Source organism: Melanerpes formicivorus, unplaced genomic scaffold (assembly GCF_026170545.1).
Source record: "Melanerpes formicivorus ecotype bairdi unplaced genomic scaffold, bMelFor1.0.p_v2 SCAF_11, whole genome shotgun sequence".
Lineage (NCBI taxonomy): Eukaryota > Metazoa > Chordata > Aves > Piciformes > Picidae > Melanerpes > Melanerpes formicivorus.
In genome coordinates this window covers 17,244,872-17,272,636 of record NW_027142363.1, presented here as the reverse complement: position 1 = coordinate 17,272,636, position 27,765 = coordinate 17,244,872, and the positions used below count along the sequence as shown (strand labels likewise).

At 45.1% G+C, this 27,765-nt stretch overlaps 1 protein-coding gene across 1 annotated transcript in view; it reads right to left on the bottom strand.

The window, feature by feature from the left end:
* Positions 1 to 327: 327 nt before the first annotated feature.
* The window catches only part of GJA8 (gap junction protein alpha 8), a 66,190-nt gene continuing 38,752 nt past the window's right edge, over positions 328 to 27,765 (bottom strand). The window contains exons 3-4 of the mRNA XM_068144705.1: positions 7,324 to 8,511; positions 328 to 6,952 (exon numbers count right to left, since the gene is read on the bottom strand). Coding sequence (XP_068000806.1) covers positions 6,919 to 6,952; positions 7,324 to 8,501 — 1,212 coding nt within the window. The 5' untranslated portion in view covers positions 8,502 to 8,511 and the 3' untranslated portion in view covers positions 328 to 6,918. The remainder of the gene's footprint in view (positions 6,953 to 7,323; positions 8,512 to 27,765) is intronic.

Genomic DNA, 27,765 nt, shown 5'->3' with positions numbered 1-27,765 from the left:
TGTAAATTACTGATCGCTGAGCCATGGGAAAAACACAGAAGGAAGATAATTCCTACTGGAAAAACTCAGTTCCAGCCCCAGGACTTCTCCCTCAGGAAAGACCAAGTGTGAAAAGATGGAAAATATATTCTGTATTACTCCTCTTTGGATGTCTCTGTGTGGGCAGAAGGGCCCCTAGTACTCCACAGGTATGGAAGCACCTTCTACATTGTGAGGGGCTGGTAGTTTCATCACACAGAATACAGATGAAGGTGACCAGAGAGGCAGCACATGAGGAAGAAGGTCTGGTCAATACAGTAGCAGATTTCCTCTCAGTCCCATATTTTATTCTTCCACATACTAAAGTGGAAGTGTGGCTGTTTTATGTTCATCTTGTAGAAGGAACTAAAGTTTTTCAAGTAAAGCAGAAAGGTGGAGCATGCTGCATTAAACCAGTTTGTTGGCCAAGAGTATATTTAGAAATAGCACAGATTTCCAGAAGGTGCTACAGGGCATATTCATGACAAACAGGCTTAGCTGGCAGCCGGCCATCCATTTTCTTTTGTCTTCAGAGGTTTTCAGAAACAGAAGCTCTGGAGCTGGGGGTAATTTGCCCTCATTCTGATTTCTCAATTTCTGTTTATTTGTTGAGAGTTCAGATGGTGATGCTCACTGGCAATAAATCAATTCCTTTATGAAGTTGTCTGTGACTCTTCTTTGAACTAACCAACGTATTGAGAAACTTACCTGAACACTTTTGTCCCAGAAATTTGTCTTAGGTAGAAGGATTGGGAAAAAAGCTTTGCCCTTGCTAGTTCTGGTTCTCAATTCTACCAGGTAAACAGAGGAACCAGTGCATAAAAGTTCAGTTAAATGACTTTTAAGTTGCTGACCTTCCAGAAATACCAGATTTGGTAACAGGCTAGATTTCATTCATGTCTCAGGTTGGCTTGCCTCATCCTTACAATGAGGTATGCAGCCAATGAATTTGCAGGCTTACTCGGCCTTTGCCAGCAGCTGGAGTGCACCAGCACCTGGGACTCCCTGCTGCCTTCCTGCACAGCCTCTGCCCTACAACTGCCTGTAATCCAGCATTTTGAGGTATGCTCCTTTTGCAGCTGGGTTTCTTAGAATCATAGAATTCTTGATCTGTTCTTCAATACAACTCTCCCCTGAGCTTCTGGGAAACATGATAGGAACCTGTTTAATATATAACCACAAATTCCTTGCTGTGTTGTCTTAAAAGTTTTTCAGTAGGCTACTCCATGTCTTTTCTAAGATATTTAGCCTTTCCTCCTAAGAAACCAATAAATGGAGTATTTTGCTTTTACTGGGCCAGGCTGGATCTAACAAGGTGAAGGCCAACAGTCTTTGAGTTGTTTGTTTGTTTGTTTTTTTCAATGATCTGTCAGTAGCTCTGTAATCACAATTTCTGTTCTGCTCTGCTTCACCACAGGTCAGCATGCTTTAACACACACAGGTTGTTGTTGGCAGAGCATTAAAATTAAGTTCTCTGCACTTTCAGATGGATCTGAAGGCATTCCTGACACTGAAATTAAAGGTAGATGGAAAAACCTAAGGCCCTTATATATATGTGGGTTTTTTTCTGTTGACAAGCATACTTTTTTCCTTTTAATTGTTTTAATTTATTTTATTTGTAATGCTCTTTCCAAACCAGTTACACAACACATGATTGTGGCCTCAAGCAGCTTTCCTAGCTACCAAACATCAGCTGAATGTATGTGCATCAGACTCTGCTGCGGTGCCTGGTTAGTTGGTGTTGCTGGATGGAAGCAAGCTCTACCAGAACAGCCCAGAGGGGCAGAAAGTGCCCTACACCTGTTGTTCCACCATACAGTAGATGCACTGAGCTTTCAGTCTTGTATGGGAGGGATAGTTCAGGCTGGAAGGGACTAGCTGGTCCAACATTCAGCTCGATGCAGGGCCAACATCAGACCAGGTTGCTCAATGCTTTTCCCAGTCATGCTTCGTCCTCCAGGGTTGGAGATCCTACCATGTTTCTGAACACCCACTGTAGTGCTGAACCACTCTCCATTTGAACAAATTGTTTCCTTGTCAGTGTTTTTTAGTCAGCATTTCCCTTGCTTATATTTTTGCTCATTGTCTGTGATCTTTTGCTGTGCACCTCTGTTGGGAGCCTGGCTCCATCTTCCCTGTAACTCCCCATTAGATGCCTAAAGTGAGCAGTTAGACTGCCCCATCCTCTTAGGCCCACCTGCCTAGGTTTGACAAACCTTCAGTGTCTTTTTGTACATCAAGCTGCTGAGAAACAAAAATTGAATTGTTGACAGATACATGAGTCTTGCTAGTTCTACTGAAATAGGTGGATGCCAAGCTAGTTGCAAGGAAAGGACTGTGTGCCAGGCTACATCTTGGCAAGATAACATGCATTTATTTGCCATGGTTACTACTTAATTGCTTGAGCATATTTGGTGTTGGCAAAAAGCCTTTCCTGAGCCATGTTAGAAGGTGTAGCCCACACAGAGCCTAAGAAATGGTGGTATGATTCTCTCAGGGAAAAAAATGTTATTCCAATACTTAGACCTAAGTCCCCTGATTTTGGTAGGCTTATACGACCCTGGGCCTCAGGAAATCTGGCACCAGTTTATCACAACTGCCTCAGGCTTATAGGAAGGCTTTAGTCCAGTTCTCATGGATGTTCCTGTCTTTGCTAAACAAAACTACGCCTAGGCTAGGATTACTTTCAGTTGTCAGTCTGAAAAGCCATTTTCTATACAAAACCGCAAACTGCCACTTCCCCCCCTCCCCCCTGCATTGTGTGACAGGGCTGGTCTTTAAGTGTAAAACTGCACAGTCAGTGAGTTACTGAGTGGCAGTGGAGACTGGGCTTTTCTCCCTCAGTAAGTATATTTCATGCCCACATAGGTAGAGAGTAGAGATCCCCCCAAATCTCTCCCCTCCTGCACGCAGAGGAATCTCTTCCTCACAGTGTTTCAGCACTAGGAGAATATTGGTATCTCTCTCCCTGAAGGGAAGGAGTCAGGATAACATGGTACTCTGTGGATTTGCATTTATGAAGGGTGGATTATTTTTTTCCTGTGTGCCATAGGCAATTGTAAACTCTTCCATGGAGACTGGAAAGTTTACCTGAAGTTTGTACTGACTGGTTTAAAACTGAGGCCAGCAACACTGCGTTACACAGCCCTCTCCCATATGCTTTGCAAAGCTCTTAACATTAGAGCTCCACCAATCTGCAGCCCCTTATTTAAGTATAAATGCTGCCCCAGAATAGATACTGGGGCTGGAGAAGAGAGGTCCATGTAACCACATTGTAGCCACTGCTTCAGGCAGCCAGGCCAAGGCTACACTAGGAGAGAGACATTGGAGGATCAGTGGAGTCTTTTGCTCACACAGTAAATCCACATCTCTGTTGATATTTTCAGTGCAGAGCAGCGTTCACATTTTCTAACTACTGCCTTTCTGATCAAGGAGTCATGCATTAACCAAGTTAGCAGTTCTGCCAGGAAATAACAAGGATACCATGCGTTTCAGCAGTGCTTTTTCATCAGATCATTCCTACTTACTTTACAAACAGAATTAAGGAAGCCTCACAACATCCCTGTGAGGTAGGTGGAAATTCTTACACCTATTTTACAGGTGGAGAAAAACAGGCACTGAGAGGTAAAGTGATTATCACAGCAAGTCAGAAGCAGAGCTGGAAGTAACTCTAAGATTATTATCCTAGGTCCACTGCTCTAGACACTAGAGAACGCCAACTCCCACATGCTATTGTAAGCTAAGATACTACCTTTCTCTTCTACTTTTACCTCCTTTGATGATTTTGACACTTGAATGTCATGCTCCTTGCAGAGAGCCAGTTTGTCATTTATTTGCACAGGGAGCACACAGCCCTTTAAATGATCCAGGCATGGCTCTCATTGTCCAGTGACTTCCCCCTTCCCAAGGAGATAATATTCCTTGTCCTTTATATTTATATCTACGTTTTGCTTAATCATTTTCTTAGTAGAATCATACACTGAACCCACAGCTCTGAGGCTGTTATGCAACCTCACTAGGAATTCCTTGAAAAAAATCATTACATTTGTCTCATTGAGAGGGAATAAAACACATTTATATGCTATCACCTCCAGAAATAGCAATAATCCTTTGCTCGTCTCTAGGCCTTCCATGCAAGGACCTCCCATTTTATTACTAACACAGGATATTAAGCCTCACATCATCTTTGTGAGGTAGAAAATTATTCCCAATTGCACAAGGAGGAAGAATGACTTGCTGACAGTCCCACAGTGATTTCATCACAGAGATGAGGCTGAATGCCAGAAGAGCAGACTGTTAGTTCCCTGCCCAGCTTGCCGAGAAGCGCTGTCTTCATGCCATGGCTCATATGTGGTGGCTTCAGATTTGCTAGCAGTCTGGCAGGGCACTTGAAAACTGGCTTGGAAAAGAATCAACGAGCAGTTGACTGGGTGCAGGAGGAAAATGCTGGTTTTGTCCTGCTGTCACGACCCGCAGGAGGCAATGAGCTTTGCTGCAGCAGCTGTGAAAGAACTACAAAGTGTCCGTTGAGTACACTGCATATAGTGCATGTTACTGAGGCAGTCCAGTGAGAAACAACGACATAGTTAACACCTGATGATTGAAGACTGGACTGCCTGACAGCTGTATTGTGAACCTCTGATGAATCAGCACTCATTTTAGTTAGTTTGGTGTGCTAATGAAGTTATGCATGTCAGAGGTCACGAACAGGGATGGTTATTAAAAGTATTTCATATGCAAAAGGACTGTATGAAGAAGGGAGGGGTGAGTCATGTAATCCATTGCTATCTGGAAGCATCAGATGCACCGAAGGTGGAAGATACCTCGTGCTGAACTGTTGCAGTTATATGTATTCTTTTTTATCTACAGGAAAATGTGCTTCCAGCCCCCTTCAATGAGTGGGATGGTTTATGCTTAGAACCGTTAAAACCCTCTTACATCTTTTTTTGTGATGAAAATAAAAATTAATAGATCCCATCTCATGTAAGTGCAGCAATTCATCTGAATCTTTGTCCTGGCTTGAATTCTAGTACCGTAATAAGGCACAGTGGACCCTTTTCCTGCTGAAAAACATTCTCTTTCCTCAGCTGACTTTATTTGTGTTAACTGTCCTCCTGTTTCTCTACTGAGAGAGTGGATAAATAGTAGCCTCCAGATTCTCTCTCTGCCTGTTCCTTTGCACGTGTTGCTTTGTCGTACTTGCAAAACTGAGGTACCTTCCAGTCTTCCTTCACAGGGAAGGACAACCTAACAGCCTTCGTCCAGGGAGCAAAGATTTTGACTGCATGCTGCAAACCTTGGGAAAATACACTGGCCCAAGAGGAGCAAAAGGATTAATAGTATAAAAAAACTTAATAATATGTGGCACCACTGTGGTGCTGAAGAACCCCAACGCACCCTACAAACTTTCTACATATGTACAGCTTACTTCACCCTGCAGTGAAGTCTAGCTGCCGTTGAGTTCGTACAGGGCAGCTGCATAACAGGGCAGGAGAACTCCACCAAACAGCAAATGCCAGAATTGACTGTACTGGTGGCTGCCTGGCCTGGGATGGTGGGCAGCAGGACTGCAGGTGTGAGCCCAAGCCTACCCAGAGCTCTCTCAGACACCCATTTGACTTCAATGGGCTTGGAGTCAGCCCTGCTACAATGGGAGATCAAAGGGGGTCTTTTCTAGCTAATGGCAGGATGAGTTTTATGCATTATGCCAAAGACCCTTTTTTCCTGACCTGGATTAGAGCCTGCCCTGGGAACAATGAGATGGGCTGCAGCCCAGCAGAAAGAATTTGCTGAGCTAGCAGTGTCTGAGGTTTGCAGAGCAGAGCAGATGAGAGTGCATACCTGCACTTTTCTGGCATGAGGCTCAGTTTTGGGGGGACATAGCTGTTAACCTGAAGTTTTTGAATGCATTGCTGCACTGTCCCAGCCAAAAGGTGCTGCTGTAGTCCTAAAATTAGAAATCCACAGACATTTAAACATTTGAAAGCAGATGCTTTTCTGCCTTTTGTAACAATAAAACAAAATACTTTGCTTTGGTTCTGAGAGTTCTGTTGGCACAAAAGGTCTAAATGATCTTTTGAAAAGCCTTATTTTACTTGAGACTGTGGCATTTGAGAAATAGACCACTGATGGCTCCTGTCTGACAAATTAAAAACAAAGGGTATCAAAAACTATGATCATGTCAGACTTTTCAAGATTGAACAACTAGGTTTGTACTTCAAAGTTTAAATACTCACATAGTTACCTAGACCCCTGGTGAAGGTTCACACGTGCCTTCAGGACTCTGTACCTGAAATGTGCTGAGTGCCTGTAAGTCTGGGAGCTCCAGAAACTGAGCACATATCAGGATCATGCCATGAAGGCTTGTATTTGGTTTCATTTTCTAGAGGCTGCAGCCATTTCTTCCTTTCACAGAAGCCTTCCCATGCTTGCTTTGCTAAATTGAGTTTCAAATCTTTAAGTCAGAAGACTACAAGTGAAAGATATAACTTGAATTTATTCTTTACAGTGCTCTGAAGTAGGCTTGGGGCTAGATGACCCTCTTGGGAACAAACATTCCATCTGTGGACATCTACTAAGTCCTACTAGAGAGCTACTGTTAACCTTGCCCACTGTCAGTGTCACTTGAAAAGCAGAAATACTTTGGACAAAGGGAAAATATTTTTACCTAAATCAGATTTGCATTCAAAGATAAATCTGGGACATTTTGGCCTTTATATTCTGAACAGAGAGGGGAAATAGTGCTTACCATTTTAGTGTGTTGATGCTAAGCACAGAATTCACTTTGTGAATTAAATAATTGCAATTCCATGCCAACAGCGAAGGGGACATCTGCTCAGCATGCCATAGGTGGAAAACCAGAAAGAAGTACTCGATTCAGTTGTTGATTAGTCTTCCCCCTCAATGGCTGAAGAGACAGATCCTCCCCATGTTTCTAGAGAAATGTGGGACAGAAAGCTTCCAGTAAATACATTCACACTGGTGACATTTGGGTTTCACTGCCATGTTAGGTTTTGAAAGACATAGTTGTGTGTACAGTGTAGCTATTACTGTAAGGAGTGAGCTGGCATGTGGAAACAGGGAAAACCTTCCTTTGCAAATGGACATACAGGGCAAATAAGGCACAGTTATCATGATAGTACCTTCCCAGTTGAGAATCTCAAGAGGAAATAATATTCAAATGGCCATTTTAGCACTTTGCTTAAGAATCTTTTTAGACTCGTTCTCTCTCTCCTTTTCTTTTCAACCTTTTCCCTTTCATGTGCTGCCCATATCCTGCACCTTCATACAGTCAAATCATCTGACCTGGCCCGGCTGCTGGCTTTACTTAGCCTGCTGAGGGGTCTCATATCAGTGGCAAGTTCAGCAGGTGCTGAAGGCCCTTCCACTTCATCGCTCACCACCTCCTCCTCTGCTTTCTTCACCCCTGGCTCTTCCTGAGGTGCTGGCTGCTCCTCTCCTTGCTCTTCCTCCTCTGCTCTTACCTTCTCCCCTTCCGGTTCCTTTGCTTGTGCATACGATGGTAACCTCTCATCGAATGCCCTGGAGAGATCTTCCAATGGTCCCATCCCAATCTTCTCCTCAAACTCATTGAAGGCTGATGGAAGAGGGCTGGGCTCCACCCCTACTTCCGTGAGAGGGAAATAGTGGGACACTGGCTTCTCTTCTTCCAGCAGCTTGTAGCCTTTGGCCTTTGGGATGGTGGAGACTGTGATGGCATGGAGTGGCTTCTCTGGGACCTCCCCAAGCTGTTCCTCTGCTGGTCTTCTCAGAGCCTTCCGAATCCTTTTCAGGATCAAGTGACTGATCTCCACCAGGTTGAGGAAGAGGGACACGGAGGCCACCACCAGCATGAACATGATAAAGATGGTCTTCTCTGTGGGCCTGGAGACAAAACAGTCCACAAGATTGGGACAGGGCCACCGTCCACAGCGGTAAAGGGGAAGAATTCGGAAGCCATACAGGAAGTACTGACCTACTATGAATCCTACCTCAAAGAGGGTTTTGAAAATTATGTGGAATATGTAGGTTCTCAGGAGGGTACCCTCCAGGCGAAACTTCTTGGTCCCATCAGGGTTATTGCCTTTGTTTTGATTGGGAGCCAGGGGCAGCTTTTCTTCATCCACCTCAGCTTGCTGACGCCTCTCAGCTTCCTCCCTCTCTCTCCTTTTCTCCTCCATGCGGACATGATGCACTGCATGCCCAAAGTACATTAGCGAAGGCGTGGACACGAAAATGATCTGCAGGACCCACAGCCGGATGTGGGAGATGGGGAAGGCCTCATCATAGCAGACATTCTCACAACCAGGTTGCTGGGTGTTGCACACAAAGTCTGACTGTTCATCTCCCCACACTAGCTCAGCAGCTGTTCCCAGGATCAGGATGCGGAATATGAAGAGCACTGTGAGCCAGACTCTCCCGATGACAGTGGATTGCTCGTTCACCTGCTCTAAAATGTTTCCCAAGAAACTCCAGTCACCCATTTCTTACTGTCTAAGGAAACAAAACAAAACAAACAAAAAAAGAAAAGAGAGAGAATGACCAAAAATTATGCTAAATGTAAAAGATTTCAGGTTTTCCCACTGATTTCTTTTGCTGCTTTCAAACAGTAAGTCTTGCTCTGATACGATTTGAGAACAGAAAGGCAGTGGCTTGTCTGCTTATTTGCTGGCTCACAATGATGTATTAGCGGGAGAAGGGCTGGAAAACTAGATCTAGCTGCTTGCTAAATTCTTTTGTCCCTGGATCTAAATGGGCAATTGTTTTTCAGACAGAGACTATATTTAACTCCTTTTCCAGGTAACAGTCTTCTGTGGTCCCTTGTAGGCTTGGTTGTGTGAGCCTGCTTAGATTTTGAACACGTACAAACACTCACCAGCAGTACAGTAGAACAGATTCATCAGCATGTGGCTGCAGTGGTTAGAAAAAAAGAGTGAAGCTTTCAAGCACCCAAGCTCTTCTGCACCAGAACCACACACAGGTCAAATAGATCTCAAATTGGTGCCCATCTTGCACTTGCACAAGCCTGAATTCTCTCTGGGTTTACATATATTGAATCTACATTAGAAATTGCTATGTGAGGTATGAATAGCAATTACAATGCCATTACTATGTTAGTAATACTGTGTTCAATAACTACTGTATATACTAGTTTTTTTATACAGTATGCATTATATAAAACATAATTATTTGGAGTTATTTGGGCTATTCTTTGTGTCCTCTTCTAAAGACAGTTGACAGACTGACATTTTCTCTCTCTAAAATGTCAATGCTGCTGTCTCAGGCTAATGCAGATCTGGAAGCCAGCTGCAGATTTCCTATTGGAAAGCTAAGAAAGAGCCCATTTTCAAGCAATGCAAGTCAAATCTGTCATTCCTGCATGATAAGAAGGCCAGGACTTCATCCTACCTATCTGAAACTTCCTACTATATAATTTTAGGCAAGGAAATAAAGAGGAAACATGTTTTGGATGCGGTAATTTAACTCATCACAGCAGTCTAAAGTCTCTGAGGAATGCAGAATGCTACAGTGATCCACAAGCACCAACTTGTGGACCATGACAACCGAAACTCACAAAATAGCCGTTCACATGGATCTAGAAGTTAATCTCTTAGATGCTACCTCAGTCTATAGTTTCCTAAATGCAGACATCCCTACACAAGTGCTGAGAAAAAGAAAGCACAGTCAACAGCATGGAAACTTGAGTATCTAAACTTCCCTCCTTCTTCAGGTACCACTGGGATATATCTGTAGCGCCGTGTGTTACGACACACCAGCGCATACCGGCTTGTTTCTGCTACTGTGTGTAGGTATTCACACAGAGATGAAACACACAAAACACTGAGAGTTCTGTGGCTCTGGGGAATTTCACACATTTTCAACAAAAATAAACCCCTTCTGATGTCATTTTTTCTAAGTCAAGATGGACTCCTTTTCCTTGCCTTCAAACCTTGTGAAAATTTAACCTCGGATACTCCCGTCAGAAAACAGGCAGCAGAATGCAGTCCTTCAGCTTGCACGAACACCTTGCATGCATTAGCGGCAAATGTGTAATGTAATCACCAAAGAAAATTGCTGCTTTCTCAGTCATTAAAGTTGTGTAAAAGAGTGTGCTAATGTCAACACTTACATTAACAAGTCTAGCAGAAGATTATGCTGTTTACATACACTACCTAAACTGACTTAAACATTCTCTTTCTGCAAAGTGCACACAACAGTTGCCGATCATGTGCAACTCTCTACAAAACATGGCTACACACAATATAAACTTCATTGTCCGCCAGCCACCACAGTTAACCCCATCCCTTTCTTTCTCTGTGAGTCACGCTGATATCCACAGCTACCATATGAACATTTCCACTGCAGCATGCATGAGCAGCATTCTAGATGTGGTAAGCCTTATTATACAGAAACTCACTGTACAAGAGAAGGAAAAATGTTTCCTATCTAGCCCCATCAAATGTCTCGCTTGCAGCTTGATACATTTGGTTAAACTCTTCCTGAGATCATTTCCAGATCATCCTCTCTATTTTCTGCAAATGAAGTGATTCAAGGTTGCTCAGACAGTCGCAAGGAGCAATTTGAGGTGAAGATGGGTGGTACAACCAGTTCCAATGTCTAGGATTCCACCTGTAAGCAGACAGCCCCTCAAGTCTCAGAAAAGGTGCAAGCAATTAGTTTAGGTAGTCACCTTTTCCCTTAAATTGCCTATCATGAGGAAAGAACAGGAGAATGCCTAAGCCCACACAGAGTCGACAGACTTGTGCTCTTAACTCACGTGGGCTTGTTGCAAGCTCCCACCCTGCACTTCCAGATGCTGCAACCTGAGCACACTACCAGCAAGAAAAAGACTGTATAGGTTAAGGATGTTGAGCAAGCAACTTGCCGCTGTGAAAGGCTCCACCGAAGAAATGTGTCCCCCTCCTCTCTTGGCACTCTGCAGGGAAGAGTGAACTTTTGTCTCTCTTCTTCCCTACCCTAAAAGTCCCAATCTTGTCGCACGACTGAACAGATATGACTGAATTGGCTCTGATGGTGGGTTTTAGTTGCCCTGCAATATTTAAGCTCTGAGCCAGACGGCTTTATGAAGTGAGTGACAGTTAGTGACGTGGGAAACAATAGGGAGAAAAAAAAATAGAGAAAGAGAGGCAGAGACACAGAGAGGAGAATCCACTGAACATGAAAAGCAGAGGGGGGAGAGGAACAGGCATCAGGCAGTGAAAACCTAGTACATGCATAAATTGGAGTTTGCACAGTTAAGCAGGGACTGAAGCATCTCTGCAGTTCAGCTATGCTTCAGCACAGCTCTCTGTGTGTCCTCACTTGCTGGTCTTTAGGTGTGGCAGGTGAAAAGGGAGTGCCAACATCTCTGATAGTGGCAGAACTAATTGAATTAATTTATTACCCTACTCCCAGCCCTAACAGCCAAGTAAACATTGTTGATCTTCAGCACAGACATGCAGTGAGGTACTGGCTCCATATTTGGCATTGTCAGATACTTTGGCTGCTCTTTAACATCTTTTACCTGGAAAAAGAAGCAGTATGAAAAAAAGAGATCATCACTCAATATTAATCAAGGCTGAGAAATACCAATTTTACAACCTCACCTTTCAGGTCTTAGTTCTGCTCATTTTTCCTCCCAGAGTATCTTGCACATGCACACGCAGCAGAAATGTCTAAACCAAACTGTTTTGTTAAGGAGTGTAGCCAAATTCCAGTAGCCCAGCAAACAGGAATGTTACCCCAGGCACACTGACCTACCCTCAGCCATCTGCAAAAATGCTAGAGAGCCCACAGAAGAGGAAAATCCCAGGCTCAGTAACGCATCCACAAGTATAACTAACTGCCCTATACATTTTTGTTATAAGCCAAAGGTATTCTGAGGTGCTGTTTCTATAGTTTTTCAGTGTGAATGTCTCTGAACATTCTCTTGGTGCTCAGCTCTGAAGGAAAAAGAGGATTACTGGAAGCAAGATCTGCTAAGCAATGAGAGGGACACCAGGCCCATAAAATGATGAAGCAGCAAGAAGCTCTCCTCTCTCTTTATGCAGACTCAACAGTGAATTTAATTCCCCAGAATGGCAATGGGAGACACTCTGTCACTAGAAAAGCTGTCATTTGAATGAGACATTATGATATGATGGCCATCAGTGGTTTCAGGCCTCTTTTCAGTGTTTTTGGGCATTTGTGCCCATGTAAGTTCAGAGCCTCATTTCAACAGTTGTCTTCCCAAGCAGCTTTTGTGCTGAGTTGCATAGCCACAAAGTCTAAAGCACAACTGGAGGCAGAGATGATGTTCTTCAAACTGTATTTCAAAAGAGCTAAAGGATAAGTGAGAGTTGGAACAGGATCACATTTTGCAAGAAGGACCAGTTTGGAGACACAAAAGAAAAATCAATCTCTATGCATGCAGTTGGAATGAAGGTCATATTCAGAACACCATAATGAATCACTCCCTTATAGAGAAGTAGTAGAGATCCATACATGACATCTTTGAGTCTGTGCTGCATAAAGCATGGGAATGGTCTTCCTGCAGAGAAGAGACACAAGTCCCAAGAACACAAAGGGAATGAGAAAAGGCACGGTTCGGTCAACAAAGGAATGAAGAACATGAATGAAAAGAAAGGAATCTCTTTGTTACTTTGTTTTGTAATATGCTACTGAGATAACCTAGGGTTAATACATGAGTGACTGGTCATCACTGCCACCCTGATACCCTCTTTGGGAAGCAGTAAGAGAGGGAGCACTAAATGACACCACCAGCAGCTAACACCTTTAAAGAGTGTCTGCAAGCTGCTGCATCACAGAGGCCAGATGGTTCCAATGTTAAACTGCCCAGACTGAAACTCTTTTTGGAAAATTCAGCTCTGGCTGAGTGTGCATATCCCTTCCTGGGCCTTATCTCTCTAAGATAACGAGCCAAAACCTAAATCTGGTATGTAACTACATGGCTGTAGTCCATCTCTAAATTACATCCAGCTACTGTCAGAGACATTTCCTATTAACCTTCTCTCTGCCATTTGCAAACGCTATCCAAATATCAAACACTGTCTGGCAACTTGCAGAACAGCTTGCATTTCTGCATCTGATGCAGGGATTCTATTCAAGTTACTGATCATTTGGTCTATATTACCTTCATCTGAATGATCAGGGGGCCTTCTCTGCTATCAGCAAGGTGCAGAGCCTTTAAACCGGGGAGCCACTGACTTTGCTAGGTATTGCTGGACTTGGGGAAACCACACAGTCCCTTCAACTGGATGCATTTTAAAAAGTTACCACTGAGCTCTGGACCAAATTCTCCAGATCACTGGGGCCTCCTCCCACCAAAGAAGGTGGCCACAGAAAATGATAAAATTTAAGATGAAGACAGCCCGTGAGGAATTCCTCTTGTACTGAGGCTACACAGGGAACTGAATGTTGGAGATGGAGCTGAAGAGAAGAGGGCAGGGGAGGAGTAAAGCAAGAAGCAGACGATTCTCCCAGATATCAGGGTAATACTAGAAGTCTGGGCTGCCTTTATGACATGAAAGCAATGGCTGTGAACAAAGGAAGTAGAGACCATGAAACCAAAGATCTTCTAGACTGGACCTCACATGCAGCTTCAGACATTTGCTGAATCTGCACAAGAACTGCAACACTGACAGTGCCAGACTGATAATGGCCAACACTGCCAATCTGTGTACCTGGTCCTGCATTTACATTCTCATTGGGCAATCTGTACAAGTGCTGAGTACTGCCATCTCCAAAAACCAGCTCAAGAAACAGTGGCAGCTAGTGAGAGTAACACTGTTACTCACGGTGACTTTTTCCTGCCTGCACGATTTTCTTGCCTCCAAAGAACCATCGACATCTCCTGCATTTTAAAATGTTATTTTCTTTGGAAAGAAGTTTGCCTTATTGCTGACTTCTCATCCTTTAGCTGCTTTGAGGCTAATAACTGACTTTATGTCTCTGGCACTACTGAGACTGTGAAGGCTCCGCTGCAACTTGGCCTTTAGCTCAGAGACTACGAGGTCACTTGGGGAATGTGGGATTTTTCATTCCAAACGGATTTCCAACATAGACATGATGTCAGGACAAGGCAGGGCCATGCTATTGAACAGCTCTGTTCATGCATGATAGCAGATTGTGCAATTATATAGTGTCCAACCCTAGATAACGATACCCCTCCCTCGCACAAAGTTATCTTCTCCTGATCTGCTTAGCTAGAAAGTGGCACATGCTTCCTGTTCTTCTGCTGAACACACAAACCCTTTGCTCATGAATGAAGCTGAACACTAGACATATTCAGTCTCCCTGGAAGAAGCTGGGAGGTTTACTTGACACTCTTATTTGGTAGACACTACCCAACGTAGTGAACACCTGTTACCTATTAACACGTCTTTGTCCAACCTAGAGCCAAAGCAATCTATCTGTCTGATCACTAGGAGCAGAGTCTCCCTGATTTCATCTTCTCTCTGCCACCTACTGGCCTATGAAATCATTTAAATATGGCTAGTCCTGGGCAAATCTTGAGGCAGAGCTTGTCATGTCCCCACCATAACAGTAAATGTCACTTGCCCACATTTTAAGGTCAAAGCTCTGAGATTTTTCCAGGATTCTTTCCAGAGCCCTCTGGGTGCTCAGGAATATAACTGCTGGGGAATATAATTTGCTAGGGAAAAGCAAACAAGACATAAAGAAAAGAGAGGGCGAAAGATAGAAGGTATTATGAAGGAGGGAAGCTGGGTAAGCATGTAACAACTGTCTACTACTGTCTACACCTACCTGAAGGAAGGTTGTAGCCAGGTGGGGGTTGGTATCTTCTCACAGGCACCCACCAACAGAACAAGAGGACACAGTCTCAAGCTGTGGCAGGGGAAGTTTAGGCTGGATGTTAGGAAGTTCTTCATAGAAAGAGAGATTGGCCATTGGAATGTGCTGCCCAGGGAGGTGGTGGAGTCACCATCACTGGAGGTGTTTCGGAAGAGACTGGATGGGGTGCTTGGTGCCATGGTTTAGCTGATCAGATGGTGTTGGGTGATAGGTTGGACTAGAAGATCTCAAAGGTCATATCCAAACTGGTTTATTCTATTCTATTCTAACAGGAAATCTTGAATACAGGAATACAGGAGAAGAGGTGAAGGCAGAGTTGGATTTTGCTGAGCTTTGAGTGGAGGACAAATACTTAGGGGAAACATGGTTTTAATTTAAGGGATGGAACAAAACTAGACAATGAATAAAGATAAGCAGGGCAAAAGTGGAATGTCTTTCAATATCTATTTAACTTAAATGCCACTCTTCTCTGAAAATTACTCCTGTAAGAGGATCTGGGGAATTACAGGCCAGTCAGCCTAACTGTGATACCTAGAAAGATACTGGAACCAATTATGAAACAATCAATTTATAAGTAGCTAAAGGACAATAAGGTGATAAGAAACCAGCAGGGAATTTTGAAGAACAAATCCTGTCAAACCAGGCTATTTTCCTTCTCTGACTAACAGGTCTGGTGGATGGGAGGGAAATGGTAGATATAAAACACTTTGACTTCAGTGAGCCTTTAGAAAGTGTCTAGATTACAGGGTCCCATGGCAGCAAGCAGAGTCCCCACACAGAGGCTACACCAGTTGAAGTATTAGAATCAAGGGTAATTATCAGGGCTTCACTTTTCCAGCTGGGAGGATCATATCCCTGAAGTTCTGCCTCTAGGGTTGTTCAGTATTTCCTTGTGTGTTTTGGACAACAGACTAGAGGACAAAACCAAAGGGGTGACAGCTGGGCTGGGGGGAGCAGCAGAGCTTTCTGAAGGCAGGGGGTCTGGGGCAATCAGAATTTGAGAGGAACATGAGACACTGGAGAGCTGGACTGCCCTCTGCAGAGGTGACTGTACCACGATACAGTTCAGGAGAAGTGACTGCACAGGCACCAAACTAGATCATAACCACTTTGGCAGCAGTGCAGCAATGAAAGCGCTGGGTTGGGACCTAATGAGAGTCTGTTAAGTGAGAATCCCCCCAAAAAAGACAAATCCCATACTGAGATGCTTTAAGGGGAGTTTTGTGTATACAGCAAAGGAAGCAATTATTTTGTCCATTTACTCAATACTGCTGAGCTCTCAGCAGGAACAGTGTGTCTGGTTCCAGGCACTACATCTTACAGGAGATGGAGACAATTTGGAGAGCACCCAAAAAAGAACAACAAAATAATATGAGATTTAAAAAGAAAAGAAAAAAAAAACAAGTGACTTATAAGGAATGGGGAAAATAATTGATTCTTTTTTTCTTCTAGGAAAAGAACAACAGGAGTGGAGGCACAGTAACAGTCTTCCAGCACATAAACATTTGTTATAGTGGGTGGAGGGACTAAGCAATTGTCCTCTGCATTCACCAGAAGCAGCAGAAGAAATAATCAGCTTAATTTGCAATAAAGATGATCCAGCTAAACACTAGAGAAACACTTGGAAGGGGTTAAGAATAGCAAAGCCCTGCAGCACAGTGCGGGGGGAGGCTGCAGAATCGCAGGAGGATTTCACAAAGAGGTAAACAAATGTGTTAAGGAAGATCTTACCTAACAAGAGAGAAAAGAATCAAGGGGAGACAGAGGCTTTCTGAGGTCTTGGGCTATACAGTTTTGTGGAGGGTCAAAGACTTAGAGAAATCTCAGAGAAATGTTTTCAGGTTTTGAAAAATAAGAAGCATCCTTCTACTGACCCTGAAAACTCAGCCTGGACATCCCAGGTTGTCTACACCACCCAGTGCAACACTGAGCTCAGGAGATAACAGCTCCATCTTGGAGCAGGTTGGCCGTGTCAGCAAAGCATTCCACTTAATTTAAGTATCTCCTCTGGAGTGGGGCTAATTAGCTGGGGCTGTGTGAAGCACGGTGGTGCTATGCTGCTTCCCTGGCTGGTGCTACCTCACCCCAGACTTACCAGAGAGATCTCCACACTATCCTACAAGGAGGGCTGTCCTCAGGGAAGTTTCAGGGGGTCACTGTTGTGTTCTTTGACTTCATTGGTGGCTCTGAATGTGCCACAGAATAGAGGTGTTTGGTCACAACAACCACATTTCCACCAATTTGTTCTCTTGATGGAGTAACTATAAGATTAAATGCCTTAGCTTATTTAGAGTGTTTCACCTGGACATTGATGCTGAACATGAAGAACAGGGCGCAAGCCGTCCGTGGCATTCCAGTAAGAGCTCTTTGCTCACTCAGATCAGTGCTGGTCTTTTCCAGAGATGCTGATTTTATCTGAGGAATAAGCACCTCCCACTTTGTCCCAGCACCACTGCTGAAGTCGCATCAGCAAAGCAGGCACGGGCAGCAGCCTCTGTTAGGTGGAGCCTCGGGCTCCTGCAGCCTGAACCACTAGCGGGCGGTGTTTTGTCATTCATGCACCTACAGCACTCGGGGAGATGCCAGAGCGGGGGGTGCCACGGACGAGAAGAGAAGGCACTGTGCCCCCGTTTTGCTGCACCTAAACCCTGCCTTTCTCTTCCCTCATTTCTGAGGCTTTCCCACAGATACAAAACTAAGGCAAAGCGAACACAGGAAAGTTGAGACTGTGAAGTGATACCTATTGTGAACACAATTTTTTATAGCACTTTTCAATGGTTAAATGGATGGAGTTAAACTAATGTGATAAAGACAAATTTGGTGGCATTCTATGACAGAGTGTTGATGGATAAAGAGAAGAGCAACTGATGTCATCTACCTGGACTTGTGCAAAGCATTTGACACTATCCCTCACAACATCCTGGTCTCTAAATTGGAAAGATATGGATTTGATGGGTGGGCCACTTGGTGGATAAGGATTTGCCTTGTTGATCACACTCAAAGAATCACAGAATACATCCAGTTGGAAGAGATCACAAAGATCATTCAGTCCATCAACCTATCACTGAAGGGTCAACAATAAACCATGTCCCTAAGTGCCAGGTGCCAGGTCTACATACTGCTTAAACACCTCCAGGGATGGTGACTCCACCACTGCCCTGTGCAGACCATTCCAATGTATGAGAACCCTTTCAATGAAGAAATATTTCCTAATATCCAGCCCAAACCTCCCCTGGTGCAGCATGAAACCATTTCCTCTCATCCTGGTGTTTGACACCAAGGAGAAGAGGCTGACCGTCCCCTTGCTCCAACCTCCCTTCAGGTAGTTACAGAGAGCAATGAGCGTGCTCTTCTCCAGACTGAACAACCCCAGCTCCCTCAGTTGCTCCTCAAAGGCTGTGTGCTTCAGGCTCTTCACAAGCCTCATTGCTCTTCTCTGGACACGCTCCAGAACCTCAATGTCTTTCTTGTAGTGAGGGGCCCAGAACTGAACACAATACTTGAGATGTGGCCTCACTAGGGGGTGATCACCTCCCTGTTCCTGCTGGTCACAGTATTTCTAATAAAAGCCAGGATGCCATTGGCTTTCTTGGCCACCTGAGCACATTGCTGACTCATGTTCAGCTGACTGTCAACCAATACCCCTCAGGCCCCTCTCTGAGTTGCAGCTTTCCAACCACACATCCCCAAGTGTGTAGTTTACTGTGTGATTGTCATGCCTCAGGTGGAGGATCTGGTACTTGGCCTTGTTGAATTTCATACAGTCAGCCTTGGACCATCCATCTCACCTGTCCAGATCCCTTTATAAAGATTTCCTATCCTCTAGCAAATCAACACAGCCACACAGCTTGGTGTCATCTGTAGACTTACTGAGGGTAAGCTGCAAGGGCCAGCTGCCTGGTTGGACACAGAGGTGGAGCACTTCTGCTAGAGAACATCACTCAGAAGATCTGAGAATATAGGTGGCCCATAGACACAAATTTCTGTCTGCAAGTATTCTGAATTGTGGAGCTTCTACCACTATTGAGATCGTCTTCAAAGAAATGGATTAACTGCTATCAGGATCTGTGAGGTATCAGGCCAGTTTGGGAACAGTTTGCTCGCAGTCAGTCTGGACTATGTAAAGTGGATCCAGTGAAAGCAGTGACAAGCACCTGATAATACTTCTGGTAATAATTAATTGCTGCAGGCCTGCCAGTAAAAGAGGGGCTAATAATAACTCTCAGACTCTTGAGGGGATCTTTATCTATTTGTTTTATCAAGAATTTTTGTACAGTCTCTCAACATCCTCCAGCACAAGGAGCTGGAAAGGACAAAGCTTCTGAAAGATCTGAATGAGTGACTCTGTCTGGAAACATCTCATGTTACCTCACTGTCCATGAGGTTTGTTGCCTTCCTGTTCTTGATGGAGTCTCATTTCCCACTCCTTTCTCCCTTCTTCTGGGCTCTTCTAACACCACTAATGCCTGTTTTGGTGAGAGGTAGCTTCAGGGCTCTCAGGAGCGTTGTCACCACCCACTCTCCATCTTTATCTTCCTGCCTTCATTTCCACGCCATAGAATGACATGGTGGAGGTGCACTATGCCTAGGAGTGGCCGTGACAAGGAGGTATGGAGGTGACCCAGGAAAAATCATAACCAGGACAAAGGAGTGATGGGGATGGCAAAATATGCCATTATCTGGTCTCCCAGTCCTGAGGGATGTGTGTACCTGCCATGCACTTTGGCTGACCTCAGCTTCCCATTTCCCACAGCAGAGCATGTTCCCAGCCTCTCTGGGGAGGACATCCGTGGGGACAGTTCCTGTTTCCCTGCCCTTTCAGTCATTTGCCTTCCTGAGCCTGATACAATTGTTTCTTTGGGCACAGTGTAAAAGATGCCAGCAAGGAACGGAAGGCTCTCATGCCTCAGCAATCTATGAAGAAGAAAAGGAGGTTATTGAACTTGGAAGCTGTTGAACAACTTGGAGCTGTTGATCTTCTTCATCAACAGTTGATCTTCCTGATCAAGAAGATGATCCATCCATAGATAAATCATCCATCCAAAGGATTTTAGCATTCCCTGAAACAACCTGTCCTCAAACTATAAACAGCCAGGTGGTGGGAAGCAGGGAAGCAGGGAGCTGCCATAAAACATAGCTGGTAGGGCTGAAGGGCTTCCAGTCTGGAGAGGCCTCTTGGTTTTTTATTTCATGATTCCTGGCAATTATTTGAAGTCCTGTTAATGCATAGTGAATATAGTATTTTTTTAAAGTGATATGGTCAGAAGTAAGAAAATCATTAAGACTCTTTGGGGGTCCTCTGGCCCTGTGCCAGACATGGCAAAACTTTCGCAGGTGCCACCTTGGCATAGCAACTGTCATTTACTCTTCCACATGTCCTGCACTATGAAGTCCCTGTATTGTTTTATTGATAAACAGTGTCATATTGAACACAGCCATTACCAGCAAAATGCAGCATGGATTTTAATGGCCTGGATTCTCTCCAGTCCCTGAAGCTCTGAAGCGAGCACATGAGCTCTAATATCTCTGTTGGCTCCCCTGCTTTGGCCCAGGGTGCAGCTGGTTTGGTGTTTTTCTTATCCTTCTGCTGCATATCAGCTCCACTGACCAGTGCTGGGTGTAATCAGCTGCAGCCCTGGCTCTTCCTGTCAAAAGCCTGCCTTGCTTTGCAGAAGCATGATACAAAAGTAATGTCTATTCTAATGTCCATTTAGCTCTGTTCAGTTGTGACATGCCTTTCCATTTTGCATTCATCAAGACCATCAGAAAGTGGAGGTGAATGGTGCCACATCCAGCTGTCAGCCAGTCACTGCTGATGACCCCCAGGGATCAGCATTGGGCCCAACCCTATTCAACATCTTTATTGAGGATCTAGATAATGGGATGGAGTCCATCATCAGTAAGTTTGAAGATGGCACCAAGTTGGGAGCAGGTGTTGATCTGTTAGAGGGTAGAAGGGCTCTGCAGAGGGACCTTGCCAGGCTGGACAGATGGGCAGAGTCCAACACGATGGCATTCAATGAGTCCAGGTGCCGGGTTCTGCACTTTGGCCACAACAACCCCATGCAGTGCTACAGGCTGGGGTCAGAGTGGCTGGAGAGCAGCCAGGCAGCAAGGGACCTGGGGGTACTGGTTGACAGCTGGGTGAACATGAGCCAGCAGTGTGCCCAGGTGGCCAAGAAGCCCAATGGCATCCTGGCCTGCATCGGGAACAGTGTGGCCAGCAGGAGCAGGGAAGTCATTCTGACCTGTACTCAGCACTGGTTAGGCCACATCTTGAGTCCTGTGTCCAGTTCTGGGCCCCTCAGTTTAGGAAGGATGTTGAGACACTTGAACATGTCCAGAGAAGAGCAACAAAGCTGGTGAGAAGACTGAAGCACAGTCCTGTGAGGAGAGGCTGAGGGAGCTGGGGTTGCTTAGCCTGGAGAAGAGGAGGCTCAGGGGTGACCTTATTGCTGTCCACAGCTCCCTGAAAGGAGGTTGTAGCCAGGTGTGGGTTGGTCTCTTTTCCCAGGCAACCAGCACCAGAACAAGAGGACACAATCTCAAGCTGCACCAGGGGAAGTTTAGGCTGGATGTTAGGAAGAAGTTTTTCCCAGAAAGAGAGATTTGCCATTGGGATGTGCTGCCCAGGGAGGTGGTGGAGTCACCATCACTGGAGGTGTTTAGGAGGAGACTGGATGGGGTGCTTGGTGCCATGGTTTAGTTGATTAGATGGTGTTGGGTGATAGGTTGGACTCGATGATCTCCAAGGTCTTTTCCAACCTGGTTTATTCTGTATTCTAGTCTATTCTATTCTAGTCTAGTCTAGTCTAAAAAAGATATAAATAAATAAATAAGAAAACTTAAATAGTCATTGAGAATTTCTTTAAGTTTTTTTTTTACAAGGCACCAAGATTACACAGCACCCCAGGAGTGAAAGAATAGTGTGAATGAAAAAAAGCCACACAACCAGACTTAAAATGGAAATGGAGATAGCTTCAAGTAAGTAAAACACAGGGAACAACCAGCAAGAGAGGAGAAGCTGAATAGGAGAAGACAGGAATTATTACAAATTATGATGGAATTGAAAGGGGGGAGGGTGGGGAGGGGAAGACTGATAAAGCTATTTTTTAAAAAGTAAATTGACAATCAAATGAGTCCTAATCATGGTATTGACCTGTTATCAGAGGGAGATGCTAGATTACTCAATAACGCAGACAAGACAAATGAAATCAATAAATACTTCTATCCTGCTGCTGGGAAAAAAGGAAAGTAGATGATGAAGACATTGTTGATGACATGTCTCTTCTTGTAGTAGCTCAGAGGAATTAAGTACCACCTGCTAAAGTAAGGCATTTGAAATCAGCAGGTCTGGATGCTTTGTATTGAATTTCAGTATTTTGTTCTGTTTGGAGGGGGTTTTGTCGCCACACAGGATGTCTCTGCACTACTTATTTTGATTTGCTTGCTTGACTAATCTGACAGCCTTCCATGAAGGCATTACCAAATGGATAGATGAAGGGAGAGCAGTGGATATGGTCTACCTTGACTTCAGCAAGGCTTTTGACACCGTTTCCCGTAACGTCCTCACAGGTAAACTCCATAAAAGTGGGTTAGATGATTGGACCATGAGGTAGAGTGGTAACTGGCTCAACAACAGAGAGTTATGATCAGTGGCACTGGTCAGTGAGGATTGGGTTAGAGATCCCTTGGATGAACTAGAAGTGCACAAATCCATGGGCCCTGATGGGAAGTATCCATGAATTCCCTCAGAGCTGCCTGATGTTGTTACTGTTCCACTCTCCATCATTGTTGAAAGATCATGGAGAACAGGGGAGGTGCCTGAGAACTGGACAAGAGCTCATGTCACTCCAGTCTTCAAAAAGGGCAAGTCACTCCAGTCTTCAAAAAGGCAACTACAGATCAGTCACCCTCACCTCCATCCCTGGAAAAGTGGTGGAGCAACTCATTCTGGAGGCTGTCACTAACCACATGAAAGAGGCCAGCATGGATTCACAAAGGGGAAATCTTGCCTAACTAATCTGATAGCCTTCTAAGATGGCATGACCAAGTGGATGGATGAAGGGAGAGCAGTGGATATTGTCTACCTTGACTTCAGCAAGGCTTTTGATACCACGTCCTCACAAGTAAACTTCATAAAAGTAGGTTAGATGATTGGACCATGAGGTAGATTGGAAACTGGCTCTACAACAGAGAGTTGTGATCAGTGGCACAGAGTCCAGTTGGAAGCCTGTGGGCAGTGGTGTTGCCCAGGGGTAAATACTGAGTTCAGTTTTGTTCACTATCTTTATCAATGACCTGGCTGAGGAGACTGAGTGTGCCTTCAGCAGGTTCACTGATGATACAAAACTGGGAGTGGGGGGTGGCTGTGCTGCCATCCAGTGAGGTCTGGACAGGCTGAAGAGCTGACTGAAGGTAAACTTCATGAAGTTCAATAAGGACAAGTGCAAAGTCCTGCATCTGGAAAGGAATAACACCAGGATCCAATACAGACTATGATTTGCCCTGCTGGAAAGCAGCTCCGTGGAAAAAGACCTTGGAAACCCAGTGGACAGCAAGTTCTCCATGGGACAGCAATGTGTCCCTTGTGGGCAAGAGAGCCAACAGCATCCCAGGGTGCATTAAGAAAAGTGTGTTCAGCAAGCCTAGGGAGATGATCCTCCCCCTCTACTCTGCCCTGGTGAGACTACATCTGGAATACTGTGTCTAGTTTGGGGCTCCCCAATTCAAGAGAGACAGGGATCTGCTGGTGAGCTGCAAGGATGATTGTGGGGCTTGAACATCTCTGCTATGAAGAAAGATTGAGTGTCCTGGGGCTGTGTAGTCTTGAGAAGAGAAGGCTGAGAGGGGTCTTATCAGTGTCTATAAATATCTGAGGGTCCTCTTCTGTCAAAATTTCCCCATTATGTGTTCTCCATTCAGCAGATTGCAAGGGGAGCGTGAATAAATACATGCTTTTTTCCTGGTTCAAAAGTCAGCTTGTTTTAATGACTACCTGCTAGCTTGAATAAAGAAGGTGCCTCTGTGTCCCCAGACTGTCTTCTCACCTTGATCATATGAAATCTTAGATCTACACATGGACACTAGTGTGTAATTTTAGGGGCTTTACTCTGCTCTAGCCCAGCTCCCCAAAATAATTTGTGATCTGAAGTATTGTCACAAGTGGCCACGTACAGCAGCATCCTCAGGATTCTTGCTCATACCTTTCAAAAACTGGTCCCATCTATGGGCAATGTCTCATCCCTCAGTCCTGGAAAGATAGCACCTATCTTTGCTGTCCATATAAGGGAAGCCATCTGAAGGACACAGCAAGACCATGTGAGAAGCAGAATGAGAACAGGAAAGAGCACTCACCAGAAAACAAAGCAGTAATGATACTGAGACAACACATGTGCCAAAGGACAGCTCACAGCCAACTTGAACACAGATCCTGCCTCATTCAAGCTTAATACAGACAATGAATCATAGATTCAATAAGGTTGGAAAATACCTCAGAGATCATCAAGTCCAACCTATCACCCAACACCTCATGACTAACTAAACCATGGCTTCAAGTCCAATCCTTTTTTGAACATCTCCAGGGATGGTGACTCCACCACCTCCCTGGGCAGCACATTCCAATGGCGAATGACTCTCTCAGTGAAGAACTTTCTCCTCACCTCCAGCCTAAACTTCCCCTGGTGCAGCTTGAGACTGTGTCCTCTTGTTCTGGTGCTTGTTGCCTGGGAGAAGAGACCAACCCCCACCTGGCTACAACCTCCTTTCAGGTAGTTGTAGAGAGCAAGAAGGTCTCCTCTGAGCCTCCTCTTCTCCAGGCTAAGCAACCCCAGCTCCCTCAGCCTCTCCTCACAGAGCTGTGCTCAAGGCCTCTCCCCACCCTCGTTGCCCTTCTCTGGACACCATCAAGTGTCTCAATGTCCTTTAAAGTCCCTCAGTTTAAACTGAGTGGCCCAGAACTGGACACAGGACTCAAGATGTGGCCTAACCAGTGCTGAGTACAGGGCAGAATGACTTCCCTGATCCTGCTGACCACACTATTCCTGATACAGGCCAGGATTTCATTGGCCTTCTTGGCCACCTGGGCACACTGCTGGCTCATGTTCAGCTTCCTATCAACCAGTACCCCCAGGTCCCTTTCCGTCTGGCTGCTCTCCAGACACTCTGACCCCAGCCTGTAGCACTGCCTGGGGTTGTTGTGACCAAAGTGCAGCACCTGGCACTTGGACTTGTTAAATGCCATCCTGTTGGACTCTGCCCATCTGTCCAGCCTGGCAAGGTCCCTCTGCAGAGCCCTTCTACCCTCTAACAGATCAACTCCTGCTCCCAACTTGTTGTCATCTGCAAATTTACTGATGATGGACTCAATGCCCTCCTCCAGATCATCAGTAAAGATATTAAACAGGCTGGGGCCCAGCACTGATCCCTAGGGGACACCACTACTGACTGGCCGTCAGCTGGCTGTGGCACCATTCACCACCACTCTCTGGGCTCAGCCTCCAGCCAGTTCCTAACCCAGCTCAGAGTGCTGCTGTGCAAGCCAGGGGCTGACAGCTTGGCCAGGAGTTGGTTGTGGGGGACATTGTCAAAGGCTTTGCTGAAGTGCAGGCAGACTACATCCCCAGCCTGCCCCACATCCACCAGGCAGTCACCTGGGCACAGAAGGAGATCAGGTTGGTGAGGCAGGACCTGCCCTTCCTAAATCCATGTTGACTGGACCTGATCCCTTGGCCATCCTTCAGGTGTGCTGTGATTGTCCCCAAGATGATCTGCTCCATAATTTTCCCTGGCACTGGGGTCAGGCTGACTGGCCTGGAGTTTCCAGGGTCCTCTATCCAACCCTTCTTGTGGATGGGGATCACATTGGCCAGTTTCCAGTCACCTGGGACCTCACCGGTGAGCCAGGACTGGTGGTAAATGATGGAGAGTGGCTTGGCCAGCTCATCTGCCAGCTCTCAGCACCCTAGTGAGCCTGACTCTTGGTAGGCTCACTTAACAGCTGCATCAAGAAGCTGTCCTCTATACATTCCAAAAAACTTCTGGACTGCCTCCTCTCTGCTGAGTTAAGTTCCCAGCAGATGTCTGGCAGGTTAAAGTCACCCACAAGGACAAGACCTGATGATCTTGAGACAGCCTCCAGTTGCTTATAGACTATTTCATCTGCCTCCTCATCCTGGTTGCGTGGTCTATCACAGACTCCAACCAGGATGTCAGTTTTGTTAGCCCTCCCTCTGGTTTTAACCCACAGGCACAGAATCCTTTCATCCTCAACCTCAAGTTCTGCAGTATCAAGAGATTCCCTAATACACAGGGGCCACACACTTGAGCTGCCTATAGTAGATATCTGTCCAGCATGAGGGTGCCAGCAACCTCCTGTGGGTTACTGTACAGTTTGAACTTATTTACTGGAGCACAGATGCCCATCCTGGTGAGCTGTTGGTGACCCTGTAAAGATTTATGAACAACCAGCTGCCAACTACACAACCCCAAAATACCAGACTCCTGCAAATTCTCCTGGATGCTGTTTGATGTAGACCTTGTCATGCCTGACAAGAGTCATGTGGCTGTCCTACCAGTAGAGTTGAATTTAGCTGCAAATGGACTTTACTTGCTTTAATAGGTCTCCCTGATGCCAAAGACTTTAGTCAGCAGTGAATCTCAGGTGTCCAAGGTTGAAATCACTTAATTTCCAGCAAACTAACCCAACTCTGTTACACTCTGTGAATGCATTGCCTATCCTGCCAAAAGATGGAAAACTTGTAACTGTCCTAGAAAACATCTGTCCTGGGAAAAGCAAAGGCTGCCAAGGAATGGATATTGATTTCTTCTTTCCAAGAAAGGATGCCTGGGCTTGCCTTGGCAAAAAGGCAAGAAAGGGGCAATAAAAGTCTTATTCATGGAACAACAGAACAAAAGGAATGTAGACTTTCTGCTACTGCAAGGAAGAGGGCAGGCTCAGGCTGGGACTCCTAGAAGTAGCATTGAATTTAGTTTTTGTTCCTTAGAGAGACAATAAAACTTCACAGACTGCTATGAAAGGAGCTCTGTGAAAATGCCAAGTGTTTCTGATGATCTAGACCCAACCCTCCCTTTTAGGCAAGATATCTAATGGTGACAAAAGTAAAGATGACTTTATGCAGACCTGTGGAAACCATTGCCACAGACTGAGTCAGAGCCCCCAAAAAAGGCATTTATCCATGGCTTCAGCAGCTGTGTGTTGTAACAGAAAAGAGAACAGGCTTCTATCCAAGCAGGATAAAAGGGAAGGAGTTTCATCTGAGCCGCAGTGTCTTCATGCAGCAGGGACCAAGTATTCGTTTTGGGTCATTAACTCCACTCCTTTGCAATAAACCCTAGATAAGCAGTCAAGAGCAATGCAGATTGCCAGAGACAGGGTGGAGTAGAGCAGAGGACACAGAATCACATACAGAATCACAGAATGTTAGGGGCTGGAAGGGACCTCAAAAGATCATCTAGTCCAATTCCCATGCCAAACAGGATCCCCTACAGTAGGTCACACAGGAATGCATCCAGGCAGGGCCTGAATGTCTCCAGAGAAGGAGACTCCACAGCATCTCTGGGCAGCCTGTTCCAGCACTCTGTCACCCTCACAGTGAATATGTTTTTTCTTACGTTCACATGGAACCTCCTATGCTCCAGCTTGCACCCATTGCCCCTTGTCCTGCCATTGGACATCAATGAGAAGAGGCTGGCTCCATCCTCCTGACACTCACCCCTTCAGATATTTAGAAACAGTAGAATAGGATAGGATAGGATAGGATAGGATAGGATAGGATAGGATAGGATAGGATAGGATAGAATAGAATAGAATAGAATAGAATAGAATAGAATAGAATAGAATAGAATAGAATAGAATAGAATAGAATAGAATAGAATAGAATAGAATAGAATAGAATAGAATAGAATTAACCA